General features: G+C 45.4%; 1 protein-coding gene across 2 annotated transcripts; it reads left to right on the top strand.

The window, feature by feature from the left end:
* The first annotated feature begins 1,299 nt into the window (after positions 1-1,299).
* spice1 (spindle and centriole associated protein 1) lies at positions 1,300-16,067 on the top strand. Of its 2 annotated transcripts, none has more exons than XM_014159486.2 (17): positions 1,300-1,713; positions 1,823-1,870; positions 1,960-2,106; positions 2,335-2,437; positions 4,136-4,254; positions 4,329-4,423; positions 9,549-9,700; positions 9,837-9,956; positions 10,111-10,403; positions 10,571-10,702; positions 10,833-10,962; positions 11,042-11,149; positions 14,503-14,951; positions 15,098-15,323; positions 15,417-15,492; positions 15,660-15,720; positions 15,867-16,067. In XM_014159486.2, exons 1-17 carry the CDS (start codon positions 1,618-1,620, stop codon positions 15,918-15,920), a joined length of 2,409 nt encoding a protein of 802 aa, XP_014014961.2. In that variant the 5' UTR covers positions 1,300-1,617; the 3' UTR covers positions 15,921-16,067. The 2 variants fall into 2 exon arrangements, with proteins under 2 accessions (XP_014014961.2, XP_014014960.2); XM_014159485.2 differs by having other exon boundaries at positions 15,414-15,492.
* The last annotated feature ends 504 nt before the right edge of the window (positions 16,068-16,571 follow it).

Raw genomic sequence — 16,571 nt, 5'->3', positions numbered from 1 at the left:
TCAGCCATGCGCTTGCGCATTGGTTACTGACATTTTTCTAGACTTTTCAGGGCTCAGCTCAGCCAGTTGTCAGTGTGAAGAAGTGTCACTGCGTACGGTTCCGAGGAACCCCTCCGCTTTCTGAGGGTAGCCCCGGTGCGGCATTGGGTGTGGGTGCCCCCTTGGGACCCCTGCGCGCACAATGTAAGCCCCGCTCGTTAAATGGAGCGCACCCACTATCTGCTGGCGGGGCGGCAGTCACACATTATCACATTAAATTGACTTTTGTGCATACAAACTATGGCCAGGACGCACGCACGCGCATTCTCTCACACGGAAATGAATTGACCCTCTCGAGTGAATACCATATAATTAGGAATTAGAATACTAATATGAATTGAATAGGATCTCTATGGTGAATACTAACTAATATGTGAGGTTAACTAGCTACTTTTTTTTCTGTTAGGCTACATTACATCTTTGTCCTGATTGTTGTTCGATGTTCAAGGTGAGTAGGTCTACTGTCTGTTCTGTCATATGGGAGCTGAAAATCATTTGTAAGATGACATTGCCACCTGGGGGTCATACGTATTAGCACAAATCCATAGAACCACTTGTGTTTTTCCCATTACTGATTATGCAAATACTATACATTGTTGTCATTTTATATTTTGAACGTGATGAAGAGTGGACCTATGTTTCAAGTCATTTTTTTATAGCGTTTAGCCCTATCTCAAGTTCTTTCTTGATACATCTGCATCTCTTGCAAAACAACTCTGTGTGCCTTGCTTGTTGTTGAAGACTACATTTCCCATTATGCTCTACGGCCAAAGAGCGTCCTCAAAGATGTTTTATAACTAAACCAAGATAGACAACAGCCTGTCGTTTACAATGGGGAACAAATGAGTCATAGTGGCAGAACAAGCAAGGAAGTGGGCAGAGCCAAACACGAACTAGCGAGATCCTATTGGGTTGTTCTAGCACATCTGCATATTTCCGTTAGGGAACGCCGACTTTGTGAAGTACGCGTGTGCAATAACTAAATTCGCCTTAGCGCTTCTTCTAAACAACGCGATGTTGTAAAAAGTTTGCAAAGGGCAAATTCTACTAAACTTAGTCCACTCTGTTCATACCAGATTGTAGTTTTGGGAACAGAAAACTGTATTGAGATCAAATATTTCATCGATGAGAACATTTGCAGAATGTCGGCAAAAATCCATCTCGATCCATCCTCTCCCACTGTGGGCTTCCTTTCACTCCCATATTTGGTAGTGAGTGGAAACGGCAAGCGGATGCTTCACATTTATACAACCAGTGAAATATCTGTCTCATTGTTCTATCTGTGGTGTCATTTTATTGGTAACTAGGAAGTTACACATTTAACCCAGAAGCGCGCAACAACTGTTGAACACAGCGCCACTCCACAACGGAAAGAAAGCAATGAATACAGCAAACTAACTAAACACTTTGCTCCAGTTAATAACCTAGTTTGCCAGCTAGCTACAACTACCTGGTTTAAGAGTAGCTTGCGTATGACTTTCATTGAAAAAACTCTAAACTGGCAAACAACATAGCTAGGTAGGCTAACGTTAGCCAGCTAATCAGACATTTTCTAGCTAGTTATCGTTTTATTCCCAGATGTCGTTTACGAGGGTGGGCCGCTTACAGCACGGTCAAGGAAAACGACCTGCTGTGCGTCCCAAGAAGGCCAATGCCCCGAAGAGAGAGTGGGTGGTGAGTGTGCTAGTAGTTACTGTCATGGACTCAACTTTGCCACCAGGGGAGAATGCATTTACATTTATGAAATTATGATGACTAAGTTACCATCTTCTGCTGATTTCAGAGCACCGTCCATGACCTCTCTGTACACAAGGCTTCACCGGAGGAGCTGGTAAGAGATACATGTTCTTGTTTTCTCTCTTATTGTGTGATGTTAGTTATCCTAGGTCAGTATGCCTCCTCATCTCTCTTCCTCCTCAGAGTCGTCGTCATGAGATGCACCGGTCCCAGAACCGAGTGCTGGCTCAGTGGGAGCTGAGAGAGAGAGCTCTGAGACACAGGAGGAAGAAGGGCCTCCCTGGTAGTCCAGCTCCACTAGATCGCGCCAGCCTCAACATCATCAGAGAGGTGAGGAGCACAGACAGACCTCATGCGCAGATTGTAGGGGTATCTCACGTAAATCTAATTTGATATGAAACTGCTTTGAAATTGCGAACTCAAGTCAGCTCGCAACTCAGTGATCACTTACATCCCCTTGATTCCCCACAGATGTTGCTTGAATGTTGTTTATATTACATAACTGCAGATTAAACCTTTGACTTCACGCTGAAGGCTTATTATCTCATTGTGCTGTAGGTGTTCTCAGATCAGTTTCAACTGCAGGACGTTCTGGCCCGGTCAGACAGAGCCATGGCTGTGGTCAAAGACTTGTTTGGTGACGCACCTCGCAGGCAGACCGGTATGATACTGCTCTTATCCTGCTATGGATTAAGGAATGGCTTTTCAATGTGTTTGACCATGTGCTGGTTATTGTATGTCTGTGTTTGAATGTTCTCTATGCATTTTACAGGGTTTCTGTTGTGGCGCCGGACATTTGACCGGCACCATTTTAATTTACCAAACATTTGAGAAATTTACTGGACCCATAACTTGATTAGGGCGTCCACCTGCGGTGCTCCGAATGACAGAAAGCACATTTAGATTATGGTAATTCATATTAACATGCAACTTGAGGAAGGAACTACGTGCATCCTTACCACATTCCGATGCACACTTTGAAGATTTTAGAATAACTGTCCACATTTACTTTTCCTCAGCCAACAAGACGAGTAACAAACAGCAAAATCACAAGCCTGTCAATCTACTATCCCCCATAGTAGAAACCTATTCTATTGGTCAGCTTGTTGAGAAACGGATGGCCTACTCCAAACACTCTGGGACAGTTGTGGGATGATAGATCCCACATTCAACCAGTAGGCCTAGACTACATAACAAAACTTTAAAAAGCAATGAGTCTGATGCAACAGATCAGAACGTTTTGCCTAAAATGTTGATAAACTATTATTTCTTCACATTATCAGTGCAGCAATGAACACAAGGCAGGAGGCTATGTGAGAATGTTTGTTCCATAATACAATTAGTGGGAAAACACCGTTGTCAAAAGCACACCACACATGCAAGCCGTTTCATGTGACAGGGAAGGAAATATCCATTAGAATGTAGAAAGAGGGGAGATCTAATATGTAACAACTAACATGGGTTGTTAATATGACTAGGATTGTGCCTTTGGCTACTGGACAATGAAAAAAAACAAGTTGACCTGCATTGCTTGCTGTTTGGGGTTTTAGGCTGGGTTTCTGTACAGCACTTTGAGATATCAGCTGATGTAAGAAGGGCTATATAAATACATTTGATTTGAAAACCAATAGAACATGAGAGAAATAGGCTACTGGTTTCAATGGTATATGGAAGTCTTTATAAAATAATTACCTCTACGGATATGGTCGGATTTTGGCTAGGCTGCTTTGAAGCACGGTTAGACATGCCTCATATGTAGCAAAATGTTCAGGATTCAAACAATGGTAAGTTTGTTTTCAAAATGCATACTGCCTCCATTTCATTGCAAAGTGATGTGTGATGCACTGATGAAGCCAAAGAGCGCTTCAATTACCAGTTGAAAAATACAAACAGTAGTTATTTTTAATTGTGGCCATCAAAACTGTTTTTAACACACGATTGCATTTAGAATTGTTGCGCAATGATTGTGCCTATAAAGGCAGGTTTCAGTCTAGCAGCAATGAAACGGCTGTTTGAGATGCTGTAACAGCAGCTCTCCTGCTGTCTGACATGTTTTCTGCGCGAAGGCTCTGTATCTGTACGCTGTATGTGTGATAAATAACATACCTAACGAGTATACACGTGGCAATTTTAATTCCACTAAATTATGCAAATGCACCTTCAGACCGGTAAGTATGACCGGTCAAATGTATTTCCATCAATTAGCCTAATAGGCATTACTTCACAATGGGATTTTTATTTTTCTCCCGGTCAATCAGCTTTTACATTTTTTTATTGTCTAAAAGCTGGTTATTCCCGACCGGTTAACGGAAGCCCTAAAGTGTTGTTGTGAGTGATTTGTATTCTTTATTTTTCTCAGGGTTCCCCAGTGTTACCATGGCTCCAGACTGTGGCTCTGACTCAGACCTGCCTGTCCTGCAGAAACCAGAGGCCCCAACACAACTCTCCCTCCTCAGCCAGTCCATGATGGACCCACAGGTACAACTCTCTCGCTCTCTTTCTCTGTGTGTTTGTGTGTCTTTTTCCATTTCTTAACATATTTTTTATTTCAGGCTCTGAATGAGCTGGAGGACTCTGTTGAAGACCATAGTGATGAGGAAACTGGCCATTCTGCCTCTATCAGTTTCAACTCCAACATGGATACCAGGTAACAACGCTGCCATTCTGCCAAACACTTACCAATGCCCACACAGCCATTACAAATGATTATTTGCCAGACAGCAGCCCCCACACCTCTCTGATTCAGAGGGGTTGGGTTAAATGCAGAAGACACATTTCAGTTGAATGCATTGTTGTACAACTGACTAGGTATTCCCTTTTACAACTGACTAGGTATCCCCCTTTCCCTTTAACAACTGACTAGGTATCCCCCTTTCCCTTTACAACTGACTAGGTATCCCCCTTTCCCTTTTACAACTGACTAGGTATCCCCCTTTCCCTTTACAACTGACTAGGTATCCCCCTTTCCCTTTAACAACTGACTAGGTATCCTCCTTTCCCTTTAACAACTGACTAGGTATCCCCCTTTCCCTTTACAACTGACTAGGTATCCCCCTTTCCCTTTAACAACTGACTAGGTATCTTCCTTTCCCTTTAACAACTGACTAGGTATCTCCCTTTCCCTTTAACAACTGACTAGGTATCCCCCTTTCCCTTTAACAACTGACTAGGTATCCCCCTTTCCCTTTACAACTGACTAGGTATCCCCCTTTCCCTTTTACAACTGACTAGGTATCCCCCTTTCCCTTTACAACTGACTAGGTATCCCCCTTTCCCTTTAACAACTGACTAGGTATCCCCCCTTTCCCTTTAACAACTGACTAGGTATCCCCCTTTCCCTTTAACAACTGACTAGGTATCCCCCTTTCCCTTTAACAACTGACTAGGTATCCCCCTTTCCCTTTAACAACTGACTAGGTATCCCCCTTTCCCTTTAACAACTGACTAGGTATCCCCCTTTCCCTTTAACAACTGACTAGGTATCCCCCCTTTCCCTTTAACAACTGACTAGGTATCCCCCTTTCCCTTTAACAACTGACTAGGTATCCTCCTTTCCCTTTAACAACTGACTAGGTATCCCCCTTTCCCTTTAACAACTGACTAGGTATCCCCCTTTCCCTTTAACAACTGACTAGGTATCCCCCTTTCCCTTTAACAACTGACTAGGTATCCCCCTTTCCCTTTAACAACTGACTAGGTATCCCCCTTTCCCTTTAACAACTGACTAGGTATCCTCCTTTCCCTTTTACAACTGACTAGGTATCCCCCTTTCCCTTTTACAACTGACTAGGTATCTTCCTTTCCCTTTAACAACTGACTAGGTATCCCCCTTTCCCTTTAACAACTGACTAGGTATCCCCCTTTCCCTTTAACAACTGACTAGGTATCCCCCTTTCCCTTTAACAACTGACTAGGTATCCCCCTTTCCCTTTAACAACTGACTAGGTATCCCCTTTCCCTTTAACAACTGACTAGGTATCCCCCTTTCCCTTTAACAACTGACTAGGTATCCCCCCTTTCCCTTTAACAACTGACTAGGTATCCCCCTTTCCCTTTTACAACTGACTAGGTATCCCCCTTTCCCTTTACAACTGACTAGGTATCCCCCCTTTCCCTTTAACAACTGACTAGGTATCCCCCTTTCCCTTTAACAACTGACTAGGTATCCCCCTTTCCCTTTAACAACTGACTAGGTATCCCCCTTTCCCTTTAACAACTGACTAGGTATCCCCCTTTCCCTTTAACAACTGACTAGGTATCCCCCCTTTCCCTTTAACAACTGACTAGGTATCCCCCTTTCCCTTTAACAACTGACTAGGTATCCCCCTTTCCCTTTAACAACTGACTAGGTATCCCCCTTTCCCTTTAACAACTGACTAGGTATCCTCCTTTCCCTTTAACAACTGACTAGGTATCCTCCTTTCCCTTTAACAACTGACTAGGTATCCCCCTTTCCCTATACAACTGACTAGGTATCCCCCTTTCCCTTTAACAACTGACTAGGTATCCCCCTTTCCCTTTAACAACTGACTAGGTATCCCCCTTTCCCTTTAACAACTGACTAGGTATCCCCCCTTTCCCTTTTACAACTGACTAGGTATCCCCCTTTCCCTTTAACAACTGACTAGGTATCCCCCTTTCCCTTTAACAACTGACTAGGTATCCCCCTTTCCCTTTAACAACTGACTAGGTATCCCCTTTCCCTTTAACAACTGACTAGGTATCCCCCTTTCCCTTTAACAACTGACTAGGTATCCCCCTTTCCCTTTAACAACTGACTAGGTATCCCCCTTTCCCTTTAACAACTGACTAGGTATCCCCCTTTCCCTTTAACAACTGACTAGGTATCCCCCTTTCCCTTTAACAACTGACTAGGTATCCCCCTTTCCCTTTAACAACTGACTAGGTATCCCCCTTTCCCTTTAACAACTGACTAGGTATCCCCCTTTCCCTTTAACAACTGACTAGGTATCCCCCTTTCCCTTTAACAACTGACTAGGTATCCCCCTTTCCCTTTAACAACTGACTAGGTATCCCCCTTTCCCTTTAACAACTGACTAGGTATCCCCCTTTCCCTTTAACAACTGACTAGGTATCCCCTTTCCCTTTTACAACTGACTAGGTATCCCCCCTTTCCCTTTAACAACTGACTAGGTATCCCCCTTTCCCTTTTACAACTGACTAGGTATCCCCCTTTCCCTTTTACAACTGACTAGGTATCCCCCTTTCCCTTTAACAACTGACTAGGTATCCCCCTTTCCCTTTAACAACTGACTAGGTATCCCCCCTTTCCCTTTAACAACTGACTAGGTATCCCCCCTTTCCCTTTAACAACTGACTAGGTATCCCCCCTTTCCCTTTAACAACTGACTAGGTATCCCCCCTTTCCCTTTAACAACTGACTAGGTATCCCCCCTTTCCCTTTAACAACTGACTAGGTATCCCCCCTTTCCCTTTAACAACTGACTAGGTATCCCCCCTTTCCCTTTAACAACTGACTAGGTATCCCCCTTTCCCTTTAACAACTGACTAGGTATCCCCCTTTCCCTTTAACAACTGACTAGGTATCCCCCCTTTCCCTTTAACAACTGACTAGGTATCCCCCCTTTCCCTTTAACAACTGACTAGGTATCCCCCCTTTCCCTTTAACAACTGACTAGGTATCCCCCTTTCCCTTTAACAACTGACTAGGTATCCCCCCTTTCCCTTTAACAACTGACTAGGTATCCCCCTTTCCCTTTAACAACTGACTAGGTATCCCCCCTTTCCCTTTAACAACTGACTAGGTATCCCCCTTTCCCTTTAACAACTGACTAGGTATCCCCCCTTTCCCTTTAACAACTGACTAGGTATCCCCCCTTTCCCTTTAACAACTGACTAGGTATCCCCCTTTCCTTTTACAACTGACTAGGTATCCCCCTTTCCCTTTAACAACTGACTAGGTATCCCCCTTTCCCTTTAACAACTGACTAGGTATCCCCCTTTCCCTTTTACAACTGACTAGGTATCCCCCTTTCCCTATACAACTGACTAGGTATCCCCCTTTCCCTTTAACAACTGACTAGGTATCCCCCTTTCCCTTTAACAACTGACTAGGTATCCCCCTTTCCCTGTACAACTGACTAGGTATCCCCCTTTCCCTTTAACAACTGACTAGGTATCCCCCTTTCCCTTTTACAACTGACTAGGTATCCCCCTTTCCCTTTAACAACTGACTAGGTATCCCCCCTTTCCCTTTTACAACTGACTAGGTATCCCCCTTTCCCTTTAACAACTGACTAGGTATCCCCCTTTCCCTTTAACAACTGACTAGGTATCCCCCTTTCCCTTTAACAACTGACTAGGTATCCCCCTTTCCCTTTAACAACTGACTAGGTATCCCCCTTTCCCTTTAACAACTGACTAGGTATCCCCCTTTCCCTTTAACAACTGACTAGGTATCCCCCTTTCCCTGTACAACTGACTAGGTATCCCCCTTTCCCTTTTACAACTGACTAGGTATCCCCCTTTCCCTTTAACAACTGACTAGGTATCCCCCTTTCCCTTTAACAACTGACTAGGTATCCCCCTTTCCCTTTAACAACTGACTAGGTATCCCCCTTTCCCTTTAACAACTGACTAGGTATCCCCCTTTCCCTTTTACAACTGACTAGGTATCCCCCTTTCCCTTTAACAACTGACTAGGTATCCCCCCTTTCCCTTTAACAACTGACTAGGTATCCCCCTTTCCCTTTAACAACTGACTAGGTATCTCCCTTTCCCTTTAACAACTGACTAGGTATCCCCCTTTCCCTTTAACAACTGACTAGGTATCCCCCCTTTCCCTTTAACAACTGACTAGGTATCCCCCCTTTCCCTTTAACAACTGACTAGGTATCCCCCTTTCCCTTTAACAACTGACTAGGTATCCCCCTTTCCCTTTAACAACTGACTAGGTATCCCCCCTTTCCCTTTAACAACTGACTAGGTATCCCCCCTTTCCCTTTTACAACTGACTAGGTATCCCCCTTTCCCTTTAACAACTGACTAGGTATCCCCCTTTCCCTTTAACAACTGACTAGGTATCCCCCCTTTCCCTTTTACAACTGACTAGGTATCCCCCTTTCCCTTTAACAACTGACTAGGTATCCCCCTTTCCCTTTAACAACTGACTAGGTATCCCCCTTTCCCTTTTACAACTGACTAGGTATCCCCCTTTCCCTATACAACTGACTAGGTATCCCCCTTTCCCTTTAACAACTGACTAGGTATCCCCCTTTCCCTTTAACAACTGACTAGGTATCCCCCTTTCCCTTTAACAACTGACTAGGTATCCCCCTTTCCCTTTAACAACTGACTAGGTATCCCCCCTTTCCCTTTAACAACTGACTAGGTATCCCCCCTTTCCCTTTAACAACTGACTAGGTATCCCCCTTTCCCTTTAACAACTGACTAGGTATCCCCCTTTCCCTTTAACAACTGACTAGGTATCCCCCTTTCCCTTTAACAACTGACTAGGTATCCCCCTTTCCCTTTAACAACTGACTAGGTATCCCCCCTTTCCCTTTAACAACTGACTAGGTATCCCCCTTTCCCTTTAACAACTGACTAGGTATCCCCCTTTCCCTTTAACAACTGACTAGGTATCCCCCTTTCCCTATACAACTGACTAGGTATCCCCCTTTCCCTGTACAACTGACTAGGTATCCCCCTTTCCCTGTACAACTGACTAGGTATCCCCCTTATCTGTTCTAATGTTTCTATCATAAGCTCACATCATTTTCTGTTGTCAGTTACAAGGTGCATACCCGGAAGGTGAAAGCCAAGCCTTGTACTAGAGGTGGGAAGCAGCAAAGACCCCAGTGTTACTCCAACCTCCAGGGGGCAGGGGGAGACAGCCCCCCTCAGACTCCCAGTGCCTCAGGGGGAACCCAAGTACAAGCAGGTAAGAGGGCAGATTGTTTAACTGGGGAAAGGATGGATAATGTGCTGTACTATACATCAACGCTTACCCCCTATTTTCTCTCTCTCACCCTCATTCTCTTTTCCCTTCCCCCTCTTTCTTCCTCCTCTCTCTCCAGCTCTGAATGCCACAGTAAAACTCCAGCGGTTGCGGTCCAGACAGCCCCAGCCTGAACCTGAGGAGCATTTCACCCTGGTCACTCAGGTCCTGAACCCAGACCCTCCTCTCACCCGCTCAGGTACGATTCAGAGTGCATCACAACAACAGTCAATTCATCAGGTACTATTGTGTGGAGTTGACTGAATTAGTGCACGTTAATGCATAGTAGTGCAGTAATTGGTTCATAAAGGCATATGTTAACATGCTTCTCCTATGTATCTGTTTCTATGTAGGCAGGAAGAGCCGGTCCTCGAAGGCCAGTAGGGGGCACAGTACTGAGTCAGGTCTGGATGGCTCTACCCTCAGCTCTCTGAGTGGGAACCAGTCCAGCCTGGGGCTGCTGCAGGGCCTGCTGGGTCAGGTGGAGACAGAGCTGGATGGCCTAGGGCCAGAGGAGCCTCCCAGAGCCCCAGGAGCAGGGGAAGGAGAGGGGACGACGGGGCCGAAGCACAGCACACACGGCCTCACAGGCTTCTCTGTGGCTCTGGTGTCTACCCTGGGCCGCCTGGCTAGACTGCTCAGACAGGTATGCCTCTGTTCTGTTCTGTTCTGTTCTGCTCTGTTCTGTTCTGCTCTGCTCTGTTCTGCTCTGCTCTGCTCTGCTCTGTTCTGTTCTGTTCTGCTCTGCTCTGCTCTGCTCTGCTCTGCTCTGCTCTGCCAGTATGATTGATAACTGCGTCCCCTGTGGGTCAGAGAGAGGAGGAGGCTCAGAGGGAGGGAAAGGAGAGGAGGAAGCTGGAGGAGGAGGTGAAGGAGCAGAGAGGGCTGATAGACGCCCTCACTGCAGAGACCCTGACCCTGAGAGAGGAGAGCGCCGCCCTGCAGGTCAGAACAGACATCACACACACTATCTCTCTACATCACATCTACCTTAAGAATGGCTTCTAAGGCTAATTCATGTCTCTTCATATCATTATGTGTGATGAAGAGATCTCTAATAGTGATTTCCCTCCAGGCAGGTCTGCAGCAGCGAGCGTGTGATCTGGAACAGAGGCTGGACACAGTGGTGCTGGTTCTGGGGGGATTGGGAGTACTAGGAGGAGCCGGGGACTGTGAGCCCCAGAACACTGGCAGCGTAGCTACAGGTCAGTACACACAAACACACACAGGGGTCACTATACTTTCCTCAACGTGTTATGAGTGAAGAGTTGTGTCCCTATGCAGGCAGTGAGTGGTCCTATGAACAGAACCAGACTGGTCTCACTCTCAACCCTGCTGTGCTGCTCTCTCCACCACGTCAGAGAGACAACCGGCCACACGGTCTCACTTCAGGTAACAGGTGTCTCTCTCTGTACCTCTCTCTCTCTCTACCTCTCTCTCTCGCTCTCTCTCTCTACCTCTCTCTCTCTACCTCTCTCTCTCGCTCTCTCTCTCTACCTCTCTCTCTACCTCTCTCTCTACCTCTCTCTCTCGCTCTCTCTCTCGCTCTCTCTCTCTTCGCTCTCTCTCGCTCTCTCTCGCTTTCTCTCGCCTCTCGCTCTTCGCTTCTCTCGCTTTCTCGCTCTCTCGCTTTCTTCGCTTTCGCTTTCGTTTCGCTTTCTTCGCTTTCTTCGCTTTCTTCGCTTCTTCGCTTCTTCGCTTTCTTCGCTTTCTCTCTGCTTTCTTCGCTCTTCGCTTTCGCTTTCTTCTTCGCTTTCTTCGCTCTTCGCTTTCTTCTCTCTCGCTTTCTTCTCTCGCTTCTTCTTCGCTTTCTCTCTCGCTTCTCTCTCTTCGCTCTTCGCTTCTCGCCTTCGCCCACTTCGCTCTCTCGCTCTACCTCGCTTCTACTCGCTTCTCTTCTTCTCTCGCTCTCTCTCGCTACCGCTCTCTCTCGCTCTCTCTCTACCTCTCTCTCGCTCTCTCGCTCGCTCTCTACCTCTCTCTCTCTCGCTCTCTACCTCTCTCTCTCTACCTCTCGCTCGCTCTCTCTCTCTCGCTCTCTCTCTCTCGCTCTCTCTCTCTCGCTCTCTCTCTCTCGCTCTCTCTCTCTCTCTGTACCTCTCTCTACTAGAGGTTGACCGATTATGATTTTTCAACGCCGATACCGATTATTGGAGGACCCCAAAAAATGCCCGTACCGATTAATCGGCCGATTTCTTTTTTTAAATTTTTTGTAATTATTATTATTTTTTAAAAATGTTTTATTTAATTAATTTATTTATTTGTAATAATGACAATTACAACAATACTGAATGAATGAAACATGTTCAATTTGGTTTAAATAATTCAAAAACAAAGTGTTGGAGAAGAAAGTAAAAGTGCAATATGTGCCATGTAAAAAAGCTAACGTTTAAGTTCCTTGCTCAGAACATGAGAACATATGAAAGCTGGTGGTTCCTTTTAACATGAGTCTTCAATATTCCCAGGTAAGATGTTTTAGGTTGTAGTTATTATAGGAATTATAGGACTATTTCTCTCTATACGATTTGTATTTCATGTACCTTTGACTATTGGATGTTCTTATAGGGACTTTAGTATTGCCAGTGTAACAGTATAGCTTTCGTCCCTCTCCTCGCTCCTACCTGGGCTCGAACCAGGAACACATCGACAACAGCCACCCTCGAAGCAGCGTTACTCATGTAGAGCAAGGGGAACAACTACTCCAAGTCTCAGAGCGAGTGACGTTTGAAACGCTATTAGCGTGCACCCCGCTAACTAGCTAGCCATTTCACATCGGTTACATCAGCCTAATCTTGGGAGTTGACAGGCTTGAAGTCATAAACAGCGCAATGCATTGTGAAGGGCTGCTGGCAAACGCACGAAAGTGCTGTTTGAATGAACGCTTACGAGCCTGCTGCTGCCTACCATCGCTCAGTCAGACTGCTCTATCAAATCATAGACTTAATTATAATAATGCACAGAAATACGAGCCTTAGGTCATTAATATGGTCGAATCCGGAAACTATCATCTCGAAAACAACGTTTTTCCTGTCAGTGAAATACGGAACCGTTCCGTATTTTATCTAATGGGTGGCATCCCTAAGTCTAAATATTGCTGTTACATTGCACAACCTTCAATGTGATGTCAAAATTCTGGCAAATTAGTTCGCAACGAGCCAGGCGGCCCAAACTGTTGCATATACCCTGACTCTGCGTGCAGTGAATGCAAAATGACACAATTTCACCTGGTTAATATTGCCTGCTAACCTGGATTTCTTTTAGCTAAATAGGATTAAAAATAGGTTTAAAAATATATACTTCTGTGTATTGATTTTAAGAAAGGCATTGATGTTTATGGTTAGGTACAGTCGTGCAACGATTGTGCTTTTTTCGCAAATGTGCTTTTGTTAAATCATCCCCCGTTTTGGTGAAGTCGGCTGTCTTTGTTAGGAAGAAATAGTCTTCACAGTTCGCAACAAGCCAGGCGGCCCAAACTGCTGCATATACCCAGACTCTGTTTGCAAGAGAAGTGACACATTTTCCCTAGTTAAAAGAAATTCATGTTAGCAAGCAATATTAACTAAATATGCAGGTTTAAAAATATATACTTGTGTATTGATTTTAAGAAAGGCATTGATGTTTATGGTTGGAGCAACGTGTACCTAAGCGATTATATGCAACGCAGGACAGGCTAGATAAACTAGTAATATCATCAACCATGTGTAGTCAACTAGTGATTATGATTGTTTTTTTATAAGATAAGTTTAATGCTAGCTAGCAACTTACCTTGGCTTCTTACTGCATTCGCGTAACAGGCAGGCTCCTCGTGGAGTGCAATGTAAAGCAGGTGGTTAGAGCGTTGGACTAGTTAACCGTAAGGTTGCAAGATTGAATCCCTGAGCTGACAAGGTAAAAAAATCAGTCGTTCTGCCCCTGAACAAGGCAGTTAACCCACCGTTCCTAGACCGTCATTGAAAATAAGAATGTGTTCTTAACTGACTTGCCTAGTTAAATAAAGGTTAAAAAAAGAAAAAGAAATCGGCGTCCAAAAATACAGATTTCCGATTGTTATGAAAACTTGAAATCGGCCCTAAATAACCGGTCGACCTCTACTCTCTACCTCTCTCTGTACCTCTCTCTCTCTGTACCTCTCTCTCTCTGTACCTCTCTCTCTCTCTGTACCTCTCTCTCTCTGTACCTCTCTCTCTCTGTACCTCTCTCTCTCTGTACCTCTCTCTCTCTCTCTCTCTGTACCTCTCTCTCTCTGTACCTCTCTCTCTCTCTCTCTCTCTCTCTCTCTCTCTCTCTGTACCTCTCTCTCTCTCTCTGTACCTCTCTCTCTCTCTCTGTACCTCTCTCTCTCTCTCTGTACCTCTCTCTCTCTCTCTGTACCTCTCTCTCTCTCTCTCTGTACCTTCTCTCTCTCTCTCTGTACCTCTCTCTCTCTCTCTCTGTACCTCTCTCTCTCTCTCTCTGTACCTCTCTCTCTCTGTACCTCTCTCTCTCTGTACCTCTCTCTCTCTGTACCTCTCTCTCTCTGTACCTCTCCCTCTCTCTCTCTGTACCTCTCCCTCTCTCTCTCTGTACCTCTCTCTGTACCTCTCCCTCTCTCTGTATCTCTCTCTGTATCTCTCTCTAACTCTCTCTCAGTTCATTCACTCTCTCTCTCTACCTCTCTCTACCTCTTTATGGGTTGTCTATTTGGCTCTAATCTGCTCTCTTTCTTCATGTTTTCATTCTGTCATGTTGCTCTCCTCTCTCCCCAGCTGTTCGCTCCCTGTCTCTCCACAATGTTCCCTCTCTCCCTGTGACCCGGGGCTCCTGTGATGACCTCCAGACCATCAGCTCCGCCCCCTCTCTCTTCAGCCTGCCCCGCCCTGCCCCTACACCCCCTCCAGCCGCCACCCCAGACCCCCTCCCTCTCCTCTGCGATCCGTCCCAGGGTGCCATGCTGTCTCAGATTGCCGAGCTGACCCGTCAGAACGCCCTGATACGGAATCAGCTGGGGCAGTTCCACCCCGCTACTCCTCCCTCCGGGTCAGAGATTTGTGAAGGTCCGAGTTCAGGCAGGGGGTCTGTCTCCAGCAGCACAGGGAGACTGACTCCCCAGCAGTGTGTGGAGAAGAGAGGCTTGGCTCCCAGCAGTACAGGCAGAACAACACCCCAGCGTGAGGCAGGGAGAGAGAGAGGGACATGGTCCTGTGGTGGACAGCAGGTGAGGTCACATCGAACAGACTTCAGGTCTCTTGAGTACTGAACAGTACGGCGTGATAAACATTCCATGAGATGAACATACTGGTGTCTTCAAGTTTTGCATGAATGACAGGTGAAGTACCTGATGTTTCTCTGTGTCTCCTACAGTCTGTGGTTAGTGAGGGCCCAGGCTGTGAGAGCAGTGTGGAACAGCGTCTCCTACAGTCTGTGGTTAGTGAGGGCCCAGGCTGTGAGAGCAGTGTGGAACAGCGTCTCCTAGAGCTCAACAGGCAGAGTGCAGCAGCCAGGAGCAGACTGCTGGAGCTTATAGAACAACAGAGACAGAGCTCTTCCTCTGTCTCCCCCTCTGTCTCCCCCATACCTCCACTGTCAGGTAAGGCAGCTGTGTGTGTGAGACAAGGGGTGTGTGTGTTGTAACCATCTCCACACAGTATTCATTACATTGCTACTTTCTCCCTCTCAGCAGCAGGTCTAAGCCCAGAGTCGTCCATGCTGCTGCCTGAACAGGACCCCTCCCCCCTGGGCAGCGGAGGCAGTAGACGGTGAGTCTGAAATAACAACTGTAACCATTTAGGGAGAAGCGTAAACGGAACAATACAACACTAACTTTAGATCAGTGACTGGGACATTTCATTGTAACCGACTCGGCAGGTGATGTGGATGAAGGGATCAGAGGTCATCTTGACTGAGGAGGTCCTGTGTGTTTCAGGTCTGCTGGTGGGGCGTCTCCACAAAGCCTTGGAGGACAGTCCAGAGGCAGCAGGACTCCGGTACACACACACACACACACACACACACACACACACACACACACACACACACACACACACACACACACACACACACACTGGTTCATCCTATTTGTGGAATGTTTTGTTAAGGATGATCATACAATTTTCCCTTTTGTCCAGTACAGGTGGACAAGCTGAAAGGAGAAGGCTGGTTTGCGTTGTCCACACATGTAAGATGAACAAGTTAAGAACTGAAAACAGAAACTCCCTGCAACTTTTATAACTTTTACTAGAGGTCACTTTAGACTTAAATATATATATTTTTTACCCTGTTTTTACCTATGCAATTTTATTATGTTTGTGAATTAAAACTTTTGTTAACTGTGGCTGGTGCAGACATCATTTTCTACGTCATTGTATACACACAATAACACAGCACAACTTCACTTGAGGCCAGTTTCAATATAGTTTAATAGCACTGTATAAAAGGGCTTTTTATATTACTGGTGTACGAATATGATTACATTTATATTTTTGTAATTTAAGACGCTCTTATCCAGAGAGAATAACAGTCAGTATATTCATCTTAAGATACAACTGAAGTCGGAAGTTTACATACACTCAGGTTGGAGTCATTAAAACTCGTTTTTCAACCACTTCACAAATTTCTTGTTAACAAACTATAGTTTGGCAAGTCAGTTAGGACATCTACTTTGTGCATTACACAAGTAATTTTTCCAACAATTGTTTACAGACAGATTATTTCAGTTATAATTCACTGTATCACAATTCCAGTGGGTCAGAAGTTTACATACACTAAGTTGACAGTGCCTTTAAACTGCTTGGAAAATTCCAGGAAATTATGCCATGGCTTTAGAAGCTTCTGATTG

Source organism: Salmo salar, chromosome ssa19 (assembly GCF_905237065.1).
Source record: "Salmo salar chromosome ssa19, Ssal_v3.1, whole genome shotgun sequence".
Taxonomy (NCBI): Eukaryota; Metazoa; Chordata; class Actinopteri; order Salmoniformes; family Salmonidae; genus Salmo; species Salmo salar.
This window is presented reverse-complemented; position numbering and strand designations above follow the sequence as displayed.

Excerpts from the sequence above, each read along its gene's own strand:
- spice1 (XM_014159485.2), top strand. The coding sequence starts at position 1,618 with ATGTCGTTTACGAGGGTGGGCCGCTTACAGCACGGTCAAGGAAAACGA. Across the intron at positions 9,957-10,110 it reads CCCTCCTCTCACCCGCTCAG|GCAGGAAGAGCCGGTCCTCG; the intron begins GTACGATTCAGA and ends GTTTCTATGTAG. Across the intron at positions 10,703-10,832 it reads AGGAGAGCGCCGCCCTGCAG|GCAGGTCTGCAGCAGCGAGC; the intron begins GTCAGAACAGAC and ends ATTTCCCTCCAG.